The sequence below is a fragment of the Pocillopora damicornis genome, chromosome 2 (genome assembly GCF_964200805.1).
Source record: "Pocillopora damicornis chromosome 2, jaPocDami1.2, whole genome shotgun sequence".
Lineage (NCBI taxonomy): Eukaryota > Metazoa > Cnidaria > Anthozoa > Scleractinia > Pocilloporidae > Pocillopora > Pocillopora damicornis.
The window spans coordinates 30,654,993-30,675,889 of NC_142671.1; the positions used below are offsets into that span (position 1 = coordinate 30,654,993).

The following is a 20,897-nucleotide window of genomic DNA, read 5'->3' on the forward strand; positions in this document are numbered from 1 at the left end:
TAATTTCCATGTGTGTGCACAGTTCCTTCAAACGAATGAGTCGATAGCTTGCGGCCAGAATACTATGTTGATTTTGAAAATAGCAGCGTCGATAGTCAACTTCTTACCTGTTGATTTTTTTTTTGCTTTGAAATCTGAAAACACGGTAGTAGAAATGTAATTTTTAAATACACTGTTGTAAGCAAAGTTCTTTTAAGAAGAATGGACAGTATTGTTGTCTTTCCACTACCGTCATCAAACCAATGATCATCAAAAAAGTAAGTCTATAATAGCTGGAACGGTTCTTTTAAACCTCGTCTATCAGCTTATCTATCATACTCATGCCCAAGTACTCACGTGATGTACGCCCCTGAACGTATATCACTTAGATGCATTTTGTTGAAAGTGAATCATAAGAATGATTTAAATCTTATTTCTATTCAAAAGAGTCCAAAATAACTTCGAATACTTGTGGAATATTTGGAAAGCGGCTCTAAAGTTCTGGATGCTTTCGATTTGTAAATCCGGAGTAAAATCTTGAAATACATATTTCAGATTTTGCAGTATTTTCGACGCTGAAAAATCTTTCCCTAAGGTGGATTTCCATTAAAAAATTCAAAGCTAATTTTTTTTTCCTTTTAAAGCCAACGGTTAACCACATCGAGACCCCTCCTAGAATAGATCCTTTTGGGATTTCCCGGAAGAACACAAAACAGATATCCATGAGATCCGGAGTTGGATATCTTAATTGAGATCCATTTTGAGGATGGATTTCTCAGCGTTGAAAGTCGTTTTTGGATTTCATGTTTTAACGCAAAATCCGAATTCCCGATTTCAAAATCAAAATCCAGATTCGTCGGAGTTAAGGTGGGACTTAACCTAAAAAAGACCCCTTTTTTCAATGACTTGTCACATCCACAGTTTTTAGTTAAACCATATAAAACCATATATCACTGAAAAGCTAATGAATCACAGATTTCAGTTTTTTCAATTATTTCTGCACACAGTTTATTTGTAACCTGATACCAGCAAAATATTGTTACCCCATACTGTGCACAACCCACATGTACTCTAGAAAAGAAATCTTGATATGGAATGCAGCTAGCTCTGATTTGTTTTTATAACTATATAGTATATAGGCTAATCATGGGGATGAGCATAGAGTTTTAAAAAATATAAAAAACTTTGGTTCCAGCCTCCAGTTAAAGTAAAGCAAAATTTTTGGGGTGAATTTCCACCACAATTTTCTTTGTAACTTTTGACAAAGTAAAGCTACAGAAAAACCCTTTGCTCATTCCCAGACACTCTTTGAAAGCAATAAACATTGAAAATTTCAAGTCAATTGGTTAAATCCTCTATGAGATATGTTTTCTAGAATGCGCAAAATGCACATTTTGAGAAAAGTGCGATTAAAGTTAAAAAGCTAAAACGAAGATTGTCTGCACAAATTTGCATGGCTATGAACTATCCAATATCATAGCAAATGTTTCTTTCAGTCACTTAGAAGCCTCCAGGTTCATAGGTATCACCATCAGCCTCCCGTAGGGCATCTTCTCTGCGTGTGCGCCTCATTTGCTCTCCTTGCCGGCGCTTCTTTTCTTTAGCAGAGGTCTGAAGGTCCGATTTTCTCAACCGCCTCTTGTCCTTTTCTTCTGAGGCCTTCTGAGTGTACTCCCCTGCTGGAATTACCAGTCTCTGCATTATTCTTGCTCTGCTGGCAGCTCCACTATGAAAATGGCACACAGTAGAAGCAACTGCACATCTAATCACCTTGGCACCATGATGCTTGTGTTTTGGGCAGCGTGCCCACACCAGTCCGTTGATGCATTCATTGCGATTTTGGGTGGCGCCACGCACACACCTTTGGAGCAGCTTAGTTTCACTAAGTGTGATGAATGTTGGCTTCAGCAGTTCAAAGAACACTTCAGGCAAACAGTCACCTGCTTCATAAGTATTTGTTCCAGTAGCACAATCTTGTTGCCATTTACACCAGGAATCCTCACCAACAGGGCAGAAGCGATGTTGTTTAGCAGCATCTTGTGACTGGACACTGTGATGGAGGATGGCAATGATATTTTTCTTCATGGTGTAAACAACAACATCAACCTCTCTTTCTGTTAGGTTTGCTTTAGTTAGGGTGTTTTGTCTAATGGCTAGACCATAGTACTTCTGAAGGCGTTTAATGCGGCTCTCAGTCAGTCGGCCCCGTCCTCCAATGGGTTTGCCATCTGCAAGTTTACCTTTGGTTCTTGCTTTAAGATTAAGTAGGTGCTTGCCCATGCGTTTTTGCACGTGCCCAACACAATCCAGTTTTTCCACCTTGCAGTCATCGCCATATATATTCTCCACAGTATTGAATGCCTTACTGTCTCCGTCAGAAACCATCCATTTATACCTTATTTTATGCAGTTCCACAGATCTACTCCAAACAACTATGGCACCCTCAGCTTCCATTGCAGGTGAGCTTCCATTAAAATTAATGTCACACTCATTGGAAGCAAGATGCTCAATCTGCCATGCTTCGAACTCCCCGTCAGTTTGACACTGAGACCTTTTCATGGTACATTTCCGGCATTCTTTTGAAAGGACATGATAGTCAAGAACCTCTCCAGTGTCTACAGATATAACAAAAACAACTCCAGTCAGAGAGGTAAACCCCCTTTTCGCCCATGTACCATCAAACGAAACGGCTGCATCGACTACATCATCATTGACTTCATCTCCACTTTCCTTCAGGATGTACTCGCGAACTCTTATCCCTGCCTGTGTCATTTCATCTTTGGCTTCAGCTTCTAAAGCCTCAAGTATTGTGTCTACTTGTCTGTAATAAGCAGGTAGTGATAGACATGGCATGTTCATGATGCTGCAAAAGGTTACTAGCCCTTCATAGCCACCTCCTGTCTCCAGAGAATGATAGACTGCACGACGATTTACGTCAAAAGATTGCCCTTTCTTTGTTATTGTATCTGATGTTTTCAATGGTGTAGCTTCAAGGCAGGAGCTACACTCCACAGAGAGGTCTGCCATTAGCCCATTTCTCCCAGAAGAATTCTCCTTCAGAGTTAAACTCCCTAGAACATAATAACAGTATACACTAAAGTTATTTTGTGCATTCTCATACATGTATATGAGTCACAAAATTTATTCACCACATACCACACAACAGACAGTTACAACTGTAATTTTTAATAAATGAAAACAATAAAGATAGTACTGAAGAGAAGTAAAAAAACATTCTTAGAGAAAAAAATGGAAACTGCACACTGTTACTAGCATATGCTACGAGACATGAACAGTAAAGAAAAGGTTAAAAGTAAAACAGATGTTCACTTATGTTTTCTCACCTTCCTCGCACACATGTGCTTCAGACAACGTGGCATATAATTTCTTGAGGTCTACAAGTCTGTATCCCTCTCCCTGAAAATCATTTACATCAGAAATCTTTGATGAACTATCTGGTGAATCTTCTGGTCTCATTTTGAGTCTCGAAGCACTGATGGAAGCACTTTCGGCATCTGACAGAGCCTCATCACACGAGGAACTCGATGCTGAGTTTGTGACTTCTCTATCCGCACGCGGCATTTTCTTCGCTTTCCTTGCGTATCTCTGCACTCCAGTAAAAGGCTTTCCTTTCCGCTTTCTTCTATATACAGTATTCTTCTTCCCTCCTGGCATTTTAGACAAAAACTTCGCTGATATAAAACTCGAATCTCGCTCTCACAGTATCTCCACAGTTGAAAACACGCCAGCTTTCAATCCCACGCCACCTCCGACTAGCTATACTTCATGTAAGGGGTCATATAGCTTCCTCTTGAAAATACTGAGGAAATTCTAGGAATTGGATGGACTTTCGGGCTTCAAATTGGAGCAAGACTGAAAGATGCTACGTTGCGTTGCCATGGTAACCAAAAATATTTTTTTACTAGCTTGCAGAAAACTTATCGTAGGCAACAAAATAAAGCAAATTAGTCTTAAAAACTCATGTCATGGCTTTCTTCTATGCCTGAAGTTTCAGATTTCTCCAAAAACAAAAATTGCATTTTGTAGTCAAATTTTAGGTTAAGTCCCACCTTAAGCACCCAGATTTCCTTTAACACAGTGTCTTCTTTCTGATTGGCTTAGACTAGCTCTCAACCCAGTTTCTTAGCAGTCACATTCAAAATGGTGGACGAGCTACCGTGAATTTAGAATTGAAAGAGTCGATGTCGCACTGAATAGTCAGTTTATTTCGACAATTGTGTTACATTTGATGACGGATGATGATGACCTGTTCTAAAAACTCGTCTAATCTTCACTTTGTACATCGGATGTGTCAAGTAACGTCTTTCTACCATGATGAAATTCTAATGTTTACAAGGAACCCCTCGATAGGTGAGAGATCTTCAAAGAACTTTGAACCAATTCAGTGTCACTGAAATGTATCTTATTACATAGGAATGTTACTAAGTCATCCTCTAACAAATGTTGCACTGATCACGAAGGAATGGGGTGATGGACAAAACAATGTCCTCCAGTCCATGGACTTAACCCCGTTGGACAACTCAAATGAACTACCCTAACATGCACCAACCCTTCGATTTAATTTTTGTTTCGTTTTCGCTAGTCACAACAAACAGAGAGAAATTTAGATTCAAAATCCTCTCTTCGAAATATAGCGTGATCCAAGTCATGTTACATTCTTTGATATTGGTCACGAAGGAGAGAAATCGATGATATTAAATGTCCTTCAGTATGTAGATTGACGCAGATAGAAAATGTATTTTCCATGCACATCAGTTGGCATGGCTATGTTTAGAAGGAGATTATATTTATAGGACTTGCACACCCATTTTAAGCCGCATTGTAAACATATTTACGGTCTAGAAGGGCAAAAACTTTTTTTTCTTTTCATTTTTTCTGATTTTATTGTGCTAAATGAATTTAAGATTCTATCATGGTGATTTATTGCAAGAATGATTGCTTATCACAGGCTCTTACGCATTAAAATAAGAGCTGAAAAAATAATAGAAGGTTAATCCCTTTTACAAAATTCAAATTTTTGATTGGGTTCTTCAAAGTTGTCCTCAAAGGCATAATTTAATGTAAATTGGCCAATTTGTCTCATAAGATTTTTAATTGAGCTAAGTTAGACATTGAGAAACCTAAGTTTCAGTTGTGTTCTGCAGGCATCAAGTGGTCTCCCTGGAATTTTAAGAGAAAAGGCAGAAATTGTAATTGTGTGACTTTTGGAATATCTCACCAAAATATCTTTTGCAACAAGTTTCATCATAATTACACAAAGAGATTTAAGAATGTTTGCTATTTATAAACTGTGTGGTGTAGGAAATGAATTTGGAAAGAAACTAAAGGAATCTTAATTTGTAGATTTTCTTTTAAAATGAAGAATTTCCAGTGAATTAGAACAAGTAACAGATTGTCTCTGTTATTGAGTACCTTTTAAACTATAACAGAAGCACTTTGCTTGAAGATTATGGTAACCTTTGTTTTTCTTTGCAAGATAATTTACCAACTGACATGATTTATTTTGGGTGAACAAATTAAAACTGAAAAAAAAGCATTCTGTGTCTTTTTTGTAAAAGACATTAATTTCATTAAGGTGATTCCTCTGAAAAAATATTTATGGAGCAATCTTCTTGAAACTTTCTTTAAATGTTCCTTGCAAATGTGTGTTCTAAAAAATTGCATTAATTTTAAAAGAGATAAGTCACCATGCTTATTTAGGAGATACAATGGGCCAAACATACCCCAATTACACTGTCCTGTACTGGCACTAATCATGTGTGTTCTTTCATTGGTTCACTGTACATTTTGCTGCAAGTGGAAGCTAGGGTTTTTTAAGTAACCCTTGAAAATAACTTGATACAGTAGGTTGAAAGTTTGGAGCATTAATAGAACAATTTGATATATAATTTGTGGGAAAATCAGGCAAATTTAAATGACATAGACTCAAAATGTTCCCTGAGTCATTCCTTTTAAGATCAGAATTTGAATCCTCGAGTAAAGGGCTAATTTGTGCATGCTTTTAGCCTTACCTTTTTTGCCCTTTGGAGAATTTTTTTAAAATCCCCAATTTAAAAGGTAGAACAAAATTATGCCATAAAAAGTATAGGTCACTGTGCTAGGAGAAGTACCCAGCAATGAGAAAAGATAGAGTAAAATATAATACATGTAACATGACTTTCCTGGCACATTGATGGTCTTATTTTGAAAGATAGGTTTTTTAATCCTAGTGCTTAATTAGACTCGGTTCAAGCCCAGTTTTTAAACAGTTTCAAATAAAAAATAGTCTGCAAATGATCTTTGTAGTTCTCCTTGAGCCTTCATTTTAATACTAACAGCTTGTATCTTGATATATGTAGAATATTATTACAAATGTGACATTCATGTGAATTTTGCCAGCATTATTTGGAGGCATTTTGGCTGAGTGGTTAGGTCACTGGACTTTTACTCTTGTGGTCTCGGTTTCAGCTCTTCACCCTGTTGCTCACTGGATTTGTAACTCCTAGGCTGCGCTTTGTAAAAAGCTAACTGGCTTGCCCATGTCCAAGATATCGCAAATTGTCAATAAGGATTCTTACCTCAGATAACCAAGGGCATCATTGGTAAACATTGCTAGTGTTGCATCTTAAATTTCACAGAAGATGAAAAACAGTTGGATTCCCTTATTAGGACATGTTAAATTAACTCAAGACGTGTTGTGGGAATAGGAAGAGCAAGAAATGGCAATTAAGAAATGTAGGAAAAAAGTGGACTGTATGACTGATGAAATGAAAATGTTTCAAAGAATTACTTCAGAGGATGCTATGCTGAAACAAGTGAATAATAAGTTAAATCCCACCATCTTGTACACCTGAAAAAAAAATCAATGAATAAAAAATAAAAATAAAAAATTTGCTATCGAAACTCTTTCTTTTCTTATATATATATATATATAAATATATATATATATTTTTTTTTTTTTCTGTTGTCTCCAACACTGTCATAAAAACTGCCAGGAGAAAATTTTTGCTGTTAAAGAAGGGAAAAGGAAGAAATAAAACTGCACTCCTGCCTTATTAACGTGCATTTATACAGTCAAAAAGAAGTTACATGTCAATATACATGCCAGTTGGCTACTAAACTTTCTAATAAAATTAATTTTTTTCCAAGGCATAGAGATGGTTTCTGTGAAAACGCCGTGGTCAATTTAGCAATTGCAAAGAAGTTTGAAAGACTGCTGATTCACAAATTCATTTGAGCCATATTTGAGAAACTTCTTCATTGACTTACGCAGCTATAGTTCTCAACTGAGGCCCTTGACCTATTGTCAGAATTTTAAAATAAAAGATTTTGATCTATAAATAAATCAACATTATTACTTCATGATCTCTTGATCGACATTGGTTTCATGTGCAGCATCCTCATTCATTTGTGTACAACCTCCTTAACTAAATCTTTCCGGCTTGTTTGGTTCGTTGCTCAATCTAAGACTACATGAGAGCACTGTCCAAAGAATCATTACTTTCATATTGTCTTTCTAAATTGTTTGTTTGTGTTTGAAGATGTGTGAAGAGGAGCCCTGATGTGAGGGAATTTGTTTTCAGATTTCCTTTAACCAGCTTAAAGATATCGGCTGAATGGAAATTCCATCTCTAGTTTTAAAAACCATATAATTTTCGTCTAAGGTAGTAGGAAGTACATTATTACAAGATAATGACATTGACGGCGCTTTATGATTTTCAGATTTCTCTTACCAGCATAAGGATATCAGCTGAATGGAAATTCAATCATTAGTTCCAAAAAAACGTGTAATTTTCATCTCAGCTAATGAGAAGTACATCATTATGAAATGATGACATTCACCACGCCTTGTCTCCCAATGATGATCTGCCTTAACAATTAGATGCTACTAAAAATTTATATTTTTGATGCAAGAGATGATTTTTTCTTTTTTATGGTCAGAGCAGTAGCTGTTTGTGAACCGCTCAATGTGGTTTTCGCGAGTCGACAGCTTGTGGCCGGATTACTAGGTTGATTTTGAAAGTGGCGGCGTCGATAGTCAACTTCTTACCTCTTGATTTCTTTTGGCTTTGAAATCTGAAAACACGGTAGTAGAGATGTAACTTTTCGATACACTTTTGTTGGCAAAGAAGAGATCACTCGGTTTCAGTTCCTTTAGGAAGAATAGTCGATAATAGTTGGATCGGTTCTTTTAAACCTTGTCTATTGGCTTCATTGAGATCCACTTTAAAGATGGATTTCTCAGCATTGAAAGTCGTTTTAGGATTTCATGTTTTACCGCAAAATCCGAATTCCCGATTTCAAAAAATCCAGATTCGTAAGAGTTAAGCACCCAGATTTCTTTTAGCACGGCGTCTTCTTTCTGATTGGCCAAGATTAGCTAAGTCTCGACCCAGTTTCTTAGCAGCTACATTCAAAATGGCGGACGAGTTGCCGTGAATTTACAACTGAAAGAACCAATGTCGCATATTGGAGAGTCGGTTTCTTTCGACAATTGTGTTACATTTGATGACAGATCACGATGAATTGTTCTAAAAACTCGTCTCGGCTTCACTTTGTACATCGGATGTGTTAAGAAACTTCTTTTTACCATGATGAAATAATAATGTTTACCAGGAACCCTCACAGGTGAGAGATCTTCAAAGAACTTTCAACCGATTCAATGTCTATGAAATGTATCCTATTACATAGGAACGTTACTTACTCATCTTCTGACAAATGTTGCACTGATCACTAAGGAATGGGGTGATGGACAAAACAATGTCCTCCAACTCAAATGAACTACCCTAACATATGCACCAACCCTTCAATTTTTTTTTCTTTCGTTTTCGTTAGACACAACAAACACCACGAAATATAGAGTGGTCCAAGTGATGTTACATTCTTCAATATCGGTCACGAAGTAAGCCGAGAAATCGATAATATTTAATGTCCTCTAGTATTAACATAGATTGACGCAGATACAAAATGTATTTATAAGACTTGCACATCCATTATAAGTTGCATTGTATACATATTTATGGTCAAGAAGGGCAAACCCCCCGCCTTTTTTTTTTTTTAACTGATTTTCTTATTCCTAATGAGTTGAAGATTTTATCATTAAAATAAGAGCTCAAATTTAAAAGAAGGTTAATCCCTTTTACAAAGTTCAAATTTCTGATTGTGTTCTTCAAAGTTCGCCTAAAAAGCATTTAAATATACACTGGCCAATTTGTTTGGTTGGATATTTAATTTAGCTAAAATAGAGATTGAGAAACTGAAGTTTTAGTTGTGTTCTTCAGACATTAAACATTCTCCCCTCAAATTTTAAATTAAAAGGCTGAAATGTTAATTTCTCTGGCTTTTGGAATATCTTACTTGTAATTATCTTTTTCAACAAGTTTTATCATAATCAGTTCAAAATCCCAGAGCATGTCTCTATTCTCTGGAACACTTTCTTGTAGACAAAGAGACTTACTGTACATGTAAGAATGTTTGTTATTTATAAACTGTGTGTTGTAGAAAATGAATTTGAGATAAAACTAAATGAACCTTGCTTAAGAAAAATTATTTTAAAATGAAGAATTTGCAATTAATTAGAACAAATAACAGATTTTCTCTCTGATATTGATTGCCCATGAAGTTTTTTCTGGGCTCATCAAGACAAGAAAGAAGGGCAAAGACAAGCTTCAGGGAGATCAAAGTCTGAACTTCATTTTTGTTATGTTCTAGTTTGTTTGTGTTGTTAATTTTTCATTTAAGTTTTTTCTAAATGTATTGAAATTAATTCAATTCATTGATGCAATACATATTTTGATCAGTGCTGCTATACTGTAGTTTGTGCTTTTTCTGTTCTGGTTAATTTAAACATGGTTTTCAGTAGCACAAAACTAGAAAACCAGATGTCAATGCCCAGAAATAATTATTGTGGGCAAAATGTTTTGAGAAAGTGCATTCACAGGCTTAATATTATGCTAGCTTCACTTTTCAAAACATGATTGCCTGAGGTTTGAAACCACCTTCTTCTCCCTCCCCTCCCTTATCAATTTTGTTGTGTTTAATTTTTCACTGTAATATACATTGCATTAGCAACAATGTTATCTGAAAAAAAAAAGCAGTCATTAAACAGCATTGAAGAATGAATAAGGACTCAAAAACAGTATACTATGCATGCATATGCCTAGTTTACATTAAGCTCTGTTGCCTTAAATTATTTGTCCAGGAGGTTTGAAACCACCTTCTTCTCCCTCTAGACAGACTGTAACAGGGAATCCAATGGTTTTATATTATAGGGAAGTAAAATGTTGTTCATAGTGATGTAATCTATGCCCCTGTTCTCGGTAACCAGCTTATTGTAAATTTTGTTTTTGTTTTATTCTTTACAGGACATAGACTTTGATTTAACAAACATGGCAAATATTCTTGATATTCCTAGTCTGAGTATGCTTCATGTGTGGTGGGATTTGTGGTTCTCCCAAACAGGATCACAGTTCCTTTGATTGATGCTGATCCATATGAACTGAAATACCCCTTGCCTGATGCGAGTGTACTTATCATTAGAATTTTCTCTCTGCAAATTGTCTTTTATTGTGCCTCAAGACATGATTAAAATGTTTATTTAAACTTGAATAACTCAGTAGTACTGAGTACACCAAGTGTACACATAAGTGATGTTTTTAAAGGTTTTTGACAAATTGATTTTGCTTTCTCGTCACTCCAGGGTGTCCTTCACATTGAATTCCTGGAAGCTAAATAGACTTAATCAAGAAAGACATTGTTATCATATCTAAAGGTTCTTCAGATCCAAATGTCATTCTCAGAGGTATGTATCAAAGCTTATGGAGATTACTGTATGAGCTAAAGACATGAAAGAGCCCTTACTGACCAGCAGTAATATGACTATCCAAGTGTCTTTTGGTGCTTATGTCACTGAAGTTTTTCTACCTCAGTTTCATAGAAGGTGAATCATACTTTGAGTAAGAACTCCTCTGAAAATTCTACATCTCTGTAAACTTTTTTGATCGTTTATTTTGAATCAAATAGAATCAGCAATCAGTGAAGCATAAATTTATTAATTATTACATCATTTTTTTTTGGATTTCTCATTTGCTTTGCCTCCATGAGGAGATAAATTCACTGGGACAAGATCACTGTTTTAGAACACCAGTGAGTATCTTACTGTACGTGCACCATAGCTCATGATGATATTTCTTTCTGTTGCCAGTGGGAGCCAAGACATTCTGCATAAAGACAAAGGACAACACAGTGAATCCAATATGGAATGAAGCGTTCGAGGTAAAGATTTTGATGGGTTTGTGGTTCCTAGTCCATACTTCAAACATGGGATATTTCATTTCTGATTGTTTTGTTTCTGATTGTTTATGTGAAGGCCTTTGTGGACAACTCACATGGTCAGAAAATAAAGATTGGTGTCTTTTATGAAGACAAAGCATCTGATGACGAATCTCTTGGAAGGTACAGTAAGTAATCATCCAAACATGAATCATTAGAAAGCAACTCATATCTCCAGTTTTTACATGTATGTGACTGTTTTGATGTTGACAAATGATGTATTACCTCCTTAGTGTTGAGGCTGACATTGGTACAATTGTCCAGCAAGGCAATGTTGAATTGGTAAGTTGCAAATCTTTTGCTAACTAAAGAGTTGTATGTCATATTCAATAACCAGTGTTAGGAACCTTGTTTAACACCATGTGATTTGATATAGCATCTAGAGCAATTTTTAATTGATTGTCGAATTAAAGCAACCAGGACTGCACTACCCTTATGAAATGGATTTTGGAATTCCTAGGAATTCCTAGGAATTCCTTGGAATAAAGGTGTGAATTTTCATGGTAAATTTGGACTGGGAATTCCTAGGAATTTCTAGGAATTCCCAACCACAACAACTCTGGTTCCAAAAAACCTAGAAATTCCTAGAAATTCCAAGTTTATAGCCAACAGGACTTGGAATTCCTAGGAATTCCAACTCAGAGCACCAATGACTTTCCCTGAAAAGCTGTAAATCTAAAAAATTCCTGGGAATTTCTGGGAACTTTCAGGAATTTCTAGGAATTTTTAAGAATTACTGGGAATTTTAAGCACAAACTTGAGGCTACATATATAAATACTTAAAATTAAAAAACCCCAGCTAAAATTCAAGTATTCAATGAAATTTGTTTACAAGCTCAATTAAGGTTTACATGTAAAATATTTTTGATTAATTATTGACATCAATATGTAGTAACATTAGGATGGAATTTGATTTTTTTCTTTTCTCGAAAACTTCCTATGGAGTAATCCTCAATTACAGCTATTCATATAAAATAGTCCTAATCAATCATTAAATTTGGTTTGACACAAAATTTGTGTCAAACCAAATTTAATTGTGAATAAAATCTGTTGATTCTTTTCCATAATATACAATATCCTAAATTATATTTGAAAACCAATTAAAACTCTTAGAAGTGATTACCATGTAACTTCTCTCTATAGTAATTCCATACATTATACAGCAAACAGGTAATGAGAACACTCAAACTCATCAGGTACAATTTACAGTATTACCTTGATTGAAACCTAATTCTCATAATCAATTTACAAGGAAATGTGTAGTAGCCAGAGGGGAGAATTGATGATCAGATCTTGAGAGTTAAAGGGTTTAATTCACTCAATTTATTGAGATGCACATGGTTCACATTGGCTGCCAAACCAGAAGATCTCCTACTGGTAAGTTCACACTCACTAACAATAGGGTGGTTTTCATTTATGAGGACAAGCTGAATCGAAAAACCAAATCAGTGCAGTCAAAGAATAGTAAATGGAAAGCAGAAGTTGTGGGCCTGTACTTTTGAGAATGGGTGTGTGAGTTGGTTCCTTCTGTGTGTTTTCAAGGCCCAGACACAACTTTTCACCATTCTCTGTCTGTAATGTTTAGCATGTCTAACAACTTTGGCACACTTTAGAAGTACAGTAGTCAGTGGGAGAACTTATTTTTTTATTGACTGGCCATGCTCAAAAAAACAGGACCAGTTTAGCAAGAACTGCACCTTGGTCCTTTACTTATGTAAGCAGGACCAACCATTTGTTTGGCCAGGCGAAGAGGCAAAGATCTTGACTGTGTATTATTAGCTTGTTTGTAAGTTTTGTTTTTCATATACAGCCTGACTAAGCCATTATTGGTGAGGAGATGTTAGCAACAGCAGCTTTTTTTGTTAAACTGGACTAGGCCAAGAATCTTCCCGTAAGTGTGTGATGTAGTCTCTTCTTTATTTGATAGAAAGGAAATTAGAAATACAAAATCCCTGCTGCTCAAAATACACTGTAAGACCACAGAAAGTGTGAAAGGTCACTGTTGTTAAGTTTTAATGTAAATTATAACTTTTTTTAGGTAACAAATGCTGCCTGTGGCACCACAAGTGCATTCTGCAAACTTACTGTTGGAAATAAATTATTACTTACCAGAGCAGAGTAGGTCACACTTTTAATTGATCATCCATAGGCTATTGTTTTCCTGTTTATCATCACTGAATTGTCGCAGATACAAGGTTTCACAGGTTGGCACACTGTGATGTAGATCTACAAAATAAGGGAGTTTATTTTCCAAAAAAACAACTTACTGTGGTTTGGCTTTGTTAACTCAGTTGATAAAACTAATGATGAATGTTACCCATACCATTTACATGTCAGTTTTGCTGGTTGTCTTATTGAAGGAAATTCTTATTACAGTTGTTTCTTACTGTTACAAGTACATTTCTCTTGTGTTTGTGTAATGGAAACCACATATCATAGAGTACGCATGTCAGTTGTTTTATGTAATTTGATCCTTACCAGATCAAGCTATTAGTAATGATGCTGGGCACCCCTAGGATAACCCTTGTCCAGAATCTTTTCTTTTTAACATTTGAAAACAGATGACTTGTCCCGAGTTTTTGTTTTGAATTTTGCCTTCTAGGTCAGTTGGTGTTGTTGCACCCAACTAGTATGTAGGAGGTGTTGCTGGCTTCTTTTCTGCAATTGCTTAAATTACAGTCCACCTGCAACGACCATTTATTTGCCTGATTTTCATCTGCAGCTCAAATTAAATTATTTTATTAAAAATTATGATCAGAATTGTTAATGGGAAAGGAGAACCCCTTAAAACTTGCCTATCAATGAGTGTCTCTGTACCTCAGTTGCTAGTAGTGCCCAACTAGTATCTTTCAAAGCCTGAATTTTTTCAGGTTTCTTTTCTGCAATTTCTTATTAATAATGAATTACAGTCAACCTGTGAGGATCATTTCTTTGCTTGAATTTCATCTGCAGGTCAACTGAAATCTATTCCTTTCAAAATAAGGACTTTTGTAAGAATTTAACAACTTGTTAATGTCTCCATTTGCCAATGAGGATATAAAAAAACTGAAATTATTTCTCTAATATGGTTGTTGCTTTCTTTATAGCAAGTGACACAATGTCAGTTGATAAGAAACAGTTTATTCGGTAGCACTGATTGTCTGTGATTCCTTCGAAGAACAACCTTTGGGGCCAGTTGCAGAGGTTTCAAGTAAGTTTAACATCTCAGAGCAAAAGATTATATCTTTAATTATTCCTTTTAAAAATTGAGGAAATTCCTGAAATGGCCATGAGCATCAAATCTTGAATAACTCTCACTAAAATGGCGAAGAAAGAGTATGTTCAGCTGTAGAAATAAATAATCAGACCTTTACCTTATATCTTACATGTAGGTGATTTCTATTCCCTAAAAGCCGACTCAGTGCTCGTAAAAACGCCCAAAATGGATTCAAGCTGTTTTGTCCGAGGCGGCTCGGGGAAGGTTAACATGCCATCTTTCTTCACGTGTCCATTGAAGAGAGTCGCTTGGAAAACTGATTCAAAATGGCTCTTTAAACGTTCCAGTTTCGTCTCATCACACGGAGGACTGCAGAGTGCTGACCTCGCCTTTTAGTAAAGGAAGAAGCCTCACAGGCAGCGCGCCCTTGAGGCTCTGACTGCTCCACGTGATCGGGTGGGCGTGCGCAGATGGGAGGGAAACAGTTCTCTGGCAGACATTAGAGGGGTTTTAAGAAAACCACAACTGCAACGGCAACGGGAACGTCACTAAACAAAAGGTTTAATGAGTAGAACAATGGCTTTGCACGTGCGTTATAAATTTTTGTAAATTTCTCTGCGTCCTCTGCAAAACTATAACGTGAAATCACCAAACTTTGCGTTGTTTGGAGAACGTGAACGACGACGGTTATTTTTTTTAAATTTCAATTTCTAATTTAACGCCGTGTTCCTCATTCAATTTCGTTATAGATTTGACAGTGAAAAACAAACTAAATGACTTTAGAGTAACGCGTGATTCGTAAGTAAAATAAAGGTCCACTTTTTAACCGACCTTGTCCACGGCATCGCCGTCGTCGTTTCTTAAACTCGCTATTGTTCATGTGTGGCACAAACTGCAATTTGAACAGTAAATAAGCGAACTATGGCAAAGGAAGCTAGTTTGTGGTGGTTTTTGTTGAGGGAGAAACACGTGTAAGTACATCGAGTGAGTCTGTGAGTTTTAGTCTTTCTAAATCTCTGGCTTTTGGGATCAATCAACCAGTGTTCGTCAACAAAGTGAGAGGAAAGTGATTCTAAAATAACATGTGATCTTCCAATATCCGCAGAGTTATTTAGCCTCCAAGTGCTCTAATTACGGGGCATACTTAGGTAATGGAAGTTTTGTTTAAAAACAACTGAAAATTGACAGACTCTTTTGTAGAAATGAACAATAAAAGAAAAACAAACAAACCAAAACATCCGAACGCGGCGAACCACCTTGGGAAGGGAGGGGAGGTGGGGTGACGTTATACGGGCGCAGTGTGCGCAAACTCCCAATCGTTATCCAGTTTCTTACACCTTTTCTTGACAAAATTTCAACTAAGAAATCCATCTCAGCCATTTGGATTCAAATCACACCTTCAAATCATCCCTCGTTTTGTATGTAACATTTACATCATGCTATAACAATGCAGCCGATCAAGAGCATCTACGTGTACTTTGGAGGCCGTTGCAAATACCGCGGTTAGTTGGACAGCGGTCTCTAGTAATGTTTCGTGGAAGTCCTCACCGGCTTCGATTACCCGCCGAAAGCAAGATGCCTAGTGCGACGGTTCCCTACCTTTCGTATCACTTTTTTTTTTCGGGAGGGGGGGGGGGGGGCGGGGGAGAGTACGGCTACACGTGGGCTAGGGCTTGTCATATCGGAAACCTCAATTTAACGAATTTTCGGAAAAACAACAAAAATGTTCGTTATATCGAGGGCTGGTTGATGAATTTTTTCTTTGTGGTGTGACGTCGCGCTACCCAGCATTTCGGGATCGGAATGATGACTATAAATAACATTTGGGCTTTAATGTTTATATGAAGCTGCAGTACGCTGCAGAGGTCTGTACATAGCTACAGCACCTTGTTTTTAAAGCACGGAGGACAAATTTCAGTGGAACAAGAGTCTCAGAAACACTTTCAACTACAAGAAGCCTTCTTGTGACTAATAAGAGACAAAGGGGATAAAGCGGATTTGTAGCTTTGATGATAGTGTCAGTGTCGGCATTCGTGGGATTTATGATAGTCACAAATCTCGTTGTTTTGTCATTGCGTTACTGGCTATCTTAGAATTTTTTATCATACTCACGCATATGTACGTGGTGGCCATTAAGTAATTGCGTTACTGGCTTTATTATGGTCGGTAATAATATATACCATCCTACCAATTAAGTGGCTTCAAGAAAAGCTCGTATGTACAGACGAACGAAATTACGAATTTCGCCGGTATCTTAACGCCGTCGGAATTTATAATGAGCTGTTAACTGTGATGTTGTTCTACTGTTATAAAATTGAAGGATTCTGATTCTTGTTAGTCTGCTTCACGTTTGTCTTTTGTCATGTGTTTAAATTTGTTCGTTATATCGGGGTATATTATACGTTTGGGCTTCTGGATTGTTTTCGTTTTACAAGGATTTCGTTATATCGAGGTTCTTTCCTATACATTTTACCGTAACTTTGGTCGGGCTGAAGACTATCGTTCGTTACATCGAAGAATTCGTTATATCGAAGTTCGTGAAATCGAGGTTCCACGACGCTTTAAGTTGTAACAGGCCTCGGAGACTAGAGCAATTCTGGTTTGTGGTTCTTCTGGCTCGTACTTAATTTAACTGAGTAATTTTCAGGGGAGTTGTCCATTTTTTAATAATCTATTTTTTAAGTAATGTTTAAAAAACGAGCAGGAGTGTTTTATCGGGTTTTTGACCCGATAAAACACGTGCTGCGAGTTTTTTGAACGGCTTCAAAAACATTCTTGGAAAAGCGTGTGTCAAGAGAGTTCATAACAATTATGCTTTTGTGAACGTTAGAAATTAGCATACGAGAAAAACATTAGGGATTAAATTAGTATGCAAGAAAATCATCTCACACGTGTTTTGTACTTTTCTTCTACTAACCGAAGAGGACATGGCGTCGAAGTTTCAGGTGATGTATTGTCTAATGGAAATAGAGAATTTTTCCAGATGTGTATTTCACAACTGTACTATTAATTTGGTGCAAAAGTAAATTTACTGTGTGAAATTTGTTGAAAGAACATTAAATATGTTCCCACCATTTGTTGTGTCAGTTTCTGTGTTGATAATTAATTAATATTCATAAGTCACGTGCAGTGTCTTTATATCTGATAAAACACCGCATACTAATAAGGATGAGGTTTATCGATATAAAGTCACTGCACGTGATGTATTATCTACCATTTGATAGGTTAATGGGCTTATGAATTATTAATGAGTTTTTGAAGTTTTGATTGTTTACTGTGCAAGAATACCAGCTTCAGCTTTTGTTTCTTTGGTCTTGGAAATTTAATAGAATAAACCATTGAACTTTTTTTTTGCAATAAGTAAATCAACAGAAAAGTAAAATAACATGCTTCGTTGACATCTTTCAAAGGTTTCTCCCAAAGATAAGATTATGATGGAAAAATCCCTTTGTTATTTAAATTCTAACTAAACATATGGAAGTAAAAGATGATTGTCTAATTTTGTTTACTACAGTTTTGAATATTTAATTCTAAGGATAACGGCCACCTGATAGTATCAACGAACTTAGAGGATTAGTTAACAACAAACTTTACTGCTAAATCTTGAAAAATAAAAAATAACAACATATCTGAGTTTTAAGATTATTCTGAATGGAGATGTGCATTATATATCATAGCCACAGTATTTATTTACTGTGGCTACAAACTGATGACTGGGTTTAATTTTATTTTGTGTTCTTTGAAATGCTTACATGTCCAACTTTCCTACAAAAATTTTCTATGGCATCATGTAGGTATTTGACTATTTCAACTCTGGTCTTATAGACTTAATTATTTTAGCCCAAACAAGTAAATTTAGAAAAGCATTATGGATACATAAACAACCCAAAGTGAATTTAAAATGAGACAGCCTCCTTGAGCAGCTTTAAACATCTGTGTGGGCTTTTTTTATCAACTGATTTGAGAATAGAATGAGTCTTGCGTTGGCAAATCTGGCGACGTTAGGCATGCATTCCTCATTAGAAGGCCGGGAGACAATCTCATGATATTTTTAGCAGCAAACAGAAGTTCACTTTTATGATATACGGTGGACGTATTTTTTGTCTCAGTAACCAAAGGATTTTCGTTTTGGAATTGTACATTTATATGGTTTTGTAATTGGTTATTAACAGGGAAAGTTCCTTTAAGAGAACCTCTTGACTATACCTTTTGACCCCTACTCTCGTCAATCATTATTTCCAAGTATTCCTTGTCCCTCCCCCGCCCTCTATCAAATAAAATGATAGCTATTCAGCCAAACAATTCCCGGTTTTTTAGAGTCCAATTTTCCCTCGGAAAGTTCTGATTAAAATTTTTAAGTCTCGGCTGCTTATGCTTATGGTAGAGCTTCTCTCTTTTTCTTTGAGTCTTTGTATTATGTCCTCACCTCCTCTCATGACAGAAATAGTCCTGTTTTGCGGATAACACTGTGGCATTTTGGGAAAGATTCCAAACTTACTAATATTTCTAATGAGTAAGGAGTAAAGACATACAGACATACGCGCATGCGTACACTTAAATGAATTTTTTATTGATAAGTCAATTTTCAACAACTTAAAATTGTCAACAAGCCTGATTTCTATATGAAATTTCCTGTTAAGCTGATCAGAAATGAGAAAGTTGGGCAAATAATAATAACTGAATTCTGCGTCAAGTTCTTCGGTAGGAGAGGAAGTGCAACAAAAGATGAGAACATTACAGTGACATCTTCCACGGCCTCCCAAAGTCTTCACACAAATGAAAAAAGAAAATTGAGAGTTGCGAGTACTTTTAAGTTAGTGATTTTCAATTTTATTAAAATTTCGCGGGTACTTAAGTTTGCGATTTGGGGAGACGATATTTTGCGAGGTTTTAATTTCTCGATTTCAAAAGGCAAATATAAAAAATTCGAATAAGTAAAGATTTGGTAAAACATTTGACAATAAAAATCTGCGATAAAATATTATAAAGCATGACACGACGTTTCGACGTTTCCAGAACGTCATTATCAAGTAAACTAAAATAATATTTGATATATACTCGATTTTATTATTTTAGTTTACTTGATAATGACGTTCTGGAAACGTCGTGTCATGCTTTATAATATTTTATCGCAGATTTTTATTGTCAAAATATAAAAAAGGGGCATTAAATTTCAAGACTCAGACGTTCTCAACTTCTTTTCAGTTTTTGACATGTCAACTTTTGATGGCCGCACGAGATATATCCTTAGGAATTTGTGCGAGTTAAGAGAGCGATAAAGATGAAGGTGAGAGCTGGATTCTCTGCACCATATGCGAAATCCTTGCAAATGAACGTCATTTCACAACAGAAGACAAAAAATAGAAGTTACCAGTACATAGGATCAGTTAATGATTTATGTATTTGTTAACACGTGACAATTTTTCATGTGTTAGTTCTTGGAAAGAGGACAACAAGCTTGTTTACCGAGCTTGTTTTTAATATAATATTACTGTTTTTTTTTTAAATATAATTTACAATTATATTGAAGGTTAGTCTTGCATGTGAACAATGCTTAACTTAAGACACCGAGTCTTGCAATCGATTTTCAGTTTACAAAGTTGAAGGTATAAATATTTTGATTCACAAAGTACGATGAAGTATTGGCGGGTTTTAAAACTTCCTTTCCAAAATAAATCTGAGACATTTGAAATGCTAACTATTGAAAAAAGAGGAAATGACTCGAGGGGCCAGAGGCTGACTTCATTTTGTGAACACTGTTTTTGTTTTTATCTTTTCTTTTCCAGTTCAGATTTCTTCAACACATTGAGAAACTCTTCTTCAGAGGCTGAGATAAATATATGTCGAGCCCCCACTTGAGCAACTTACGTATAACCCCACCAGCTTGAGACACCTGTTAAGGTTTTATATATGTATACGAGAGTGAAATATTTGTTGTGTTGGTAAATGCGACTGCAGCATAAAAACACTTTAGCGGAGAAGTGAAACAAACACTATTCAGGTAATCTTGTAGCTTTGTGTTATAACTGTTGATGAAATTGATTTAAGTAGAGTCTTATGCTACACTGCAGGGGAAAGATAAAAGGAAACAAAAAGCCAGCATAAGAGAACATAACTTTTTGTGTCGTTATATGAGCAATTGACTCCTTAATAAAATTATGACGACGAAGAATTTTCAATAATTCTGTTAAAATTGTTACTCAGCTGCCGACTCAACTTTTTTCACAAAGAACACTGTATGGAATACTACCAGAATTGGGATAGGTGTGATACGATGATAAAACAGTAGTCTATGGAAATATGCCAGATGTTGCCATAAGTCTCTTAATAACAAGAAATTTTTGGAAACAGCATTAAAAATTTGAAACGAACAATGTTTATTGCAGGAAGA

At 35.9% G+C, this 20,897-nt stretch overlaps 2 protein-coding genes and 1 long non-coding RNA gene across 3 annotated transcripts; 2 read left to right on the top strand and 1 right to left on the bottom strand.

Moving 5' to 3' along the window:
* Positions 1-961: 961 nt before the first annotated feature.
* Positions 962-4,060, bottom strand: LOC149050815 (uncharacterized). Its single transcript, XM_089198360.1, has 2 exons — positions 3,324-4,060; positions 962-3,050 (listed from the first exon to the last, which is right to left on the bottom strand). The coding sequence occupies exons 1-2, from the start codon at positions 3,652-3,654 to the stop codon at positions 1,480-1,482; spliced, it is 1,902 nt and encodes a 633-aa protein (XP_089054486.1). The 5' UTR covers positions 3,655-4,060; the 3' UTR covers positions 962-1,479.
* Positions 4,061-8,467: 4,407 nt separating this feature from the next.
* On the top strand, positions 8,468-10,347 carry LOC149050816 (uncharacterized). The gene is made up of 3 exons (XR_016184431.1): positions 8,468-8,607; positions 8,815-8,881; positions 10,212-10,347. It is a non-coding gene; the product is annotated as an uncharacterized LOC149050816 (long non-coding RNA).
* Positions 10,348-10,367: 20 nt separating this feature from the next.
* LOC149050817 (extended synaptotagmin-1-like) lies at positions 10,368-15,749 on the top strand. The gene is made up of 9 exons (XM_089193291.1): positions 10,368-10,398; positions 10,715-10,780; positions 11,183-11,253; positions 11,348-11,433; positions 11,544-11,592; positions 12,563-13,201; positions 13,349-13,428; positions 14,397-14,500; positions 14,682-15,749. Exons 1-6 carry the CDS (start codon positions 10,368-10,370, stop codon positions 12,605-12,607), a joined length of 348 nt encoding a protein of 115 aa, XP_089049417.1. The 3' UTR covers positions 12,608-13,201; positions 13,349-13,428; positions 14,397-14,500; positions 14,682-15,749.
* The last annotated feature ends 5,148 nt before the right edge of the window (positions 15,750-20,897 follow it).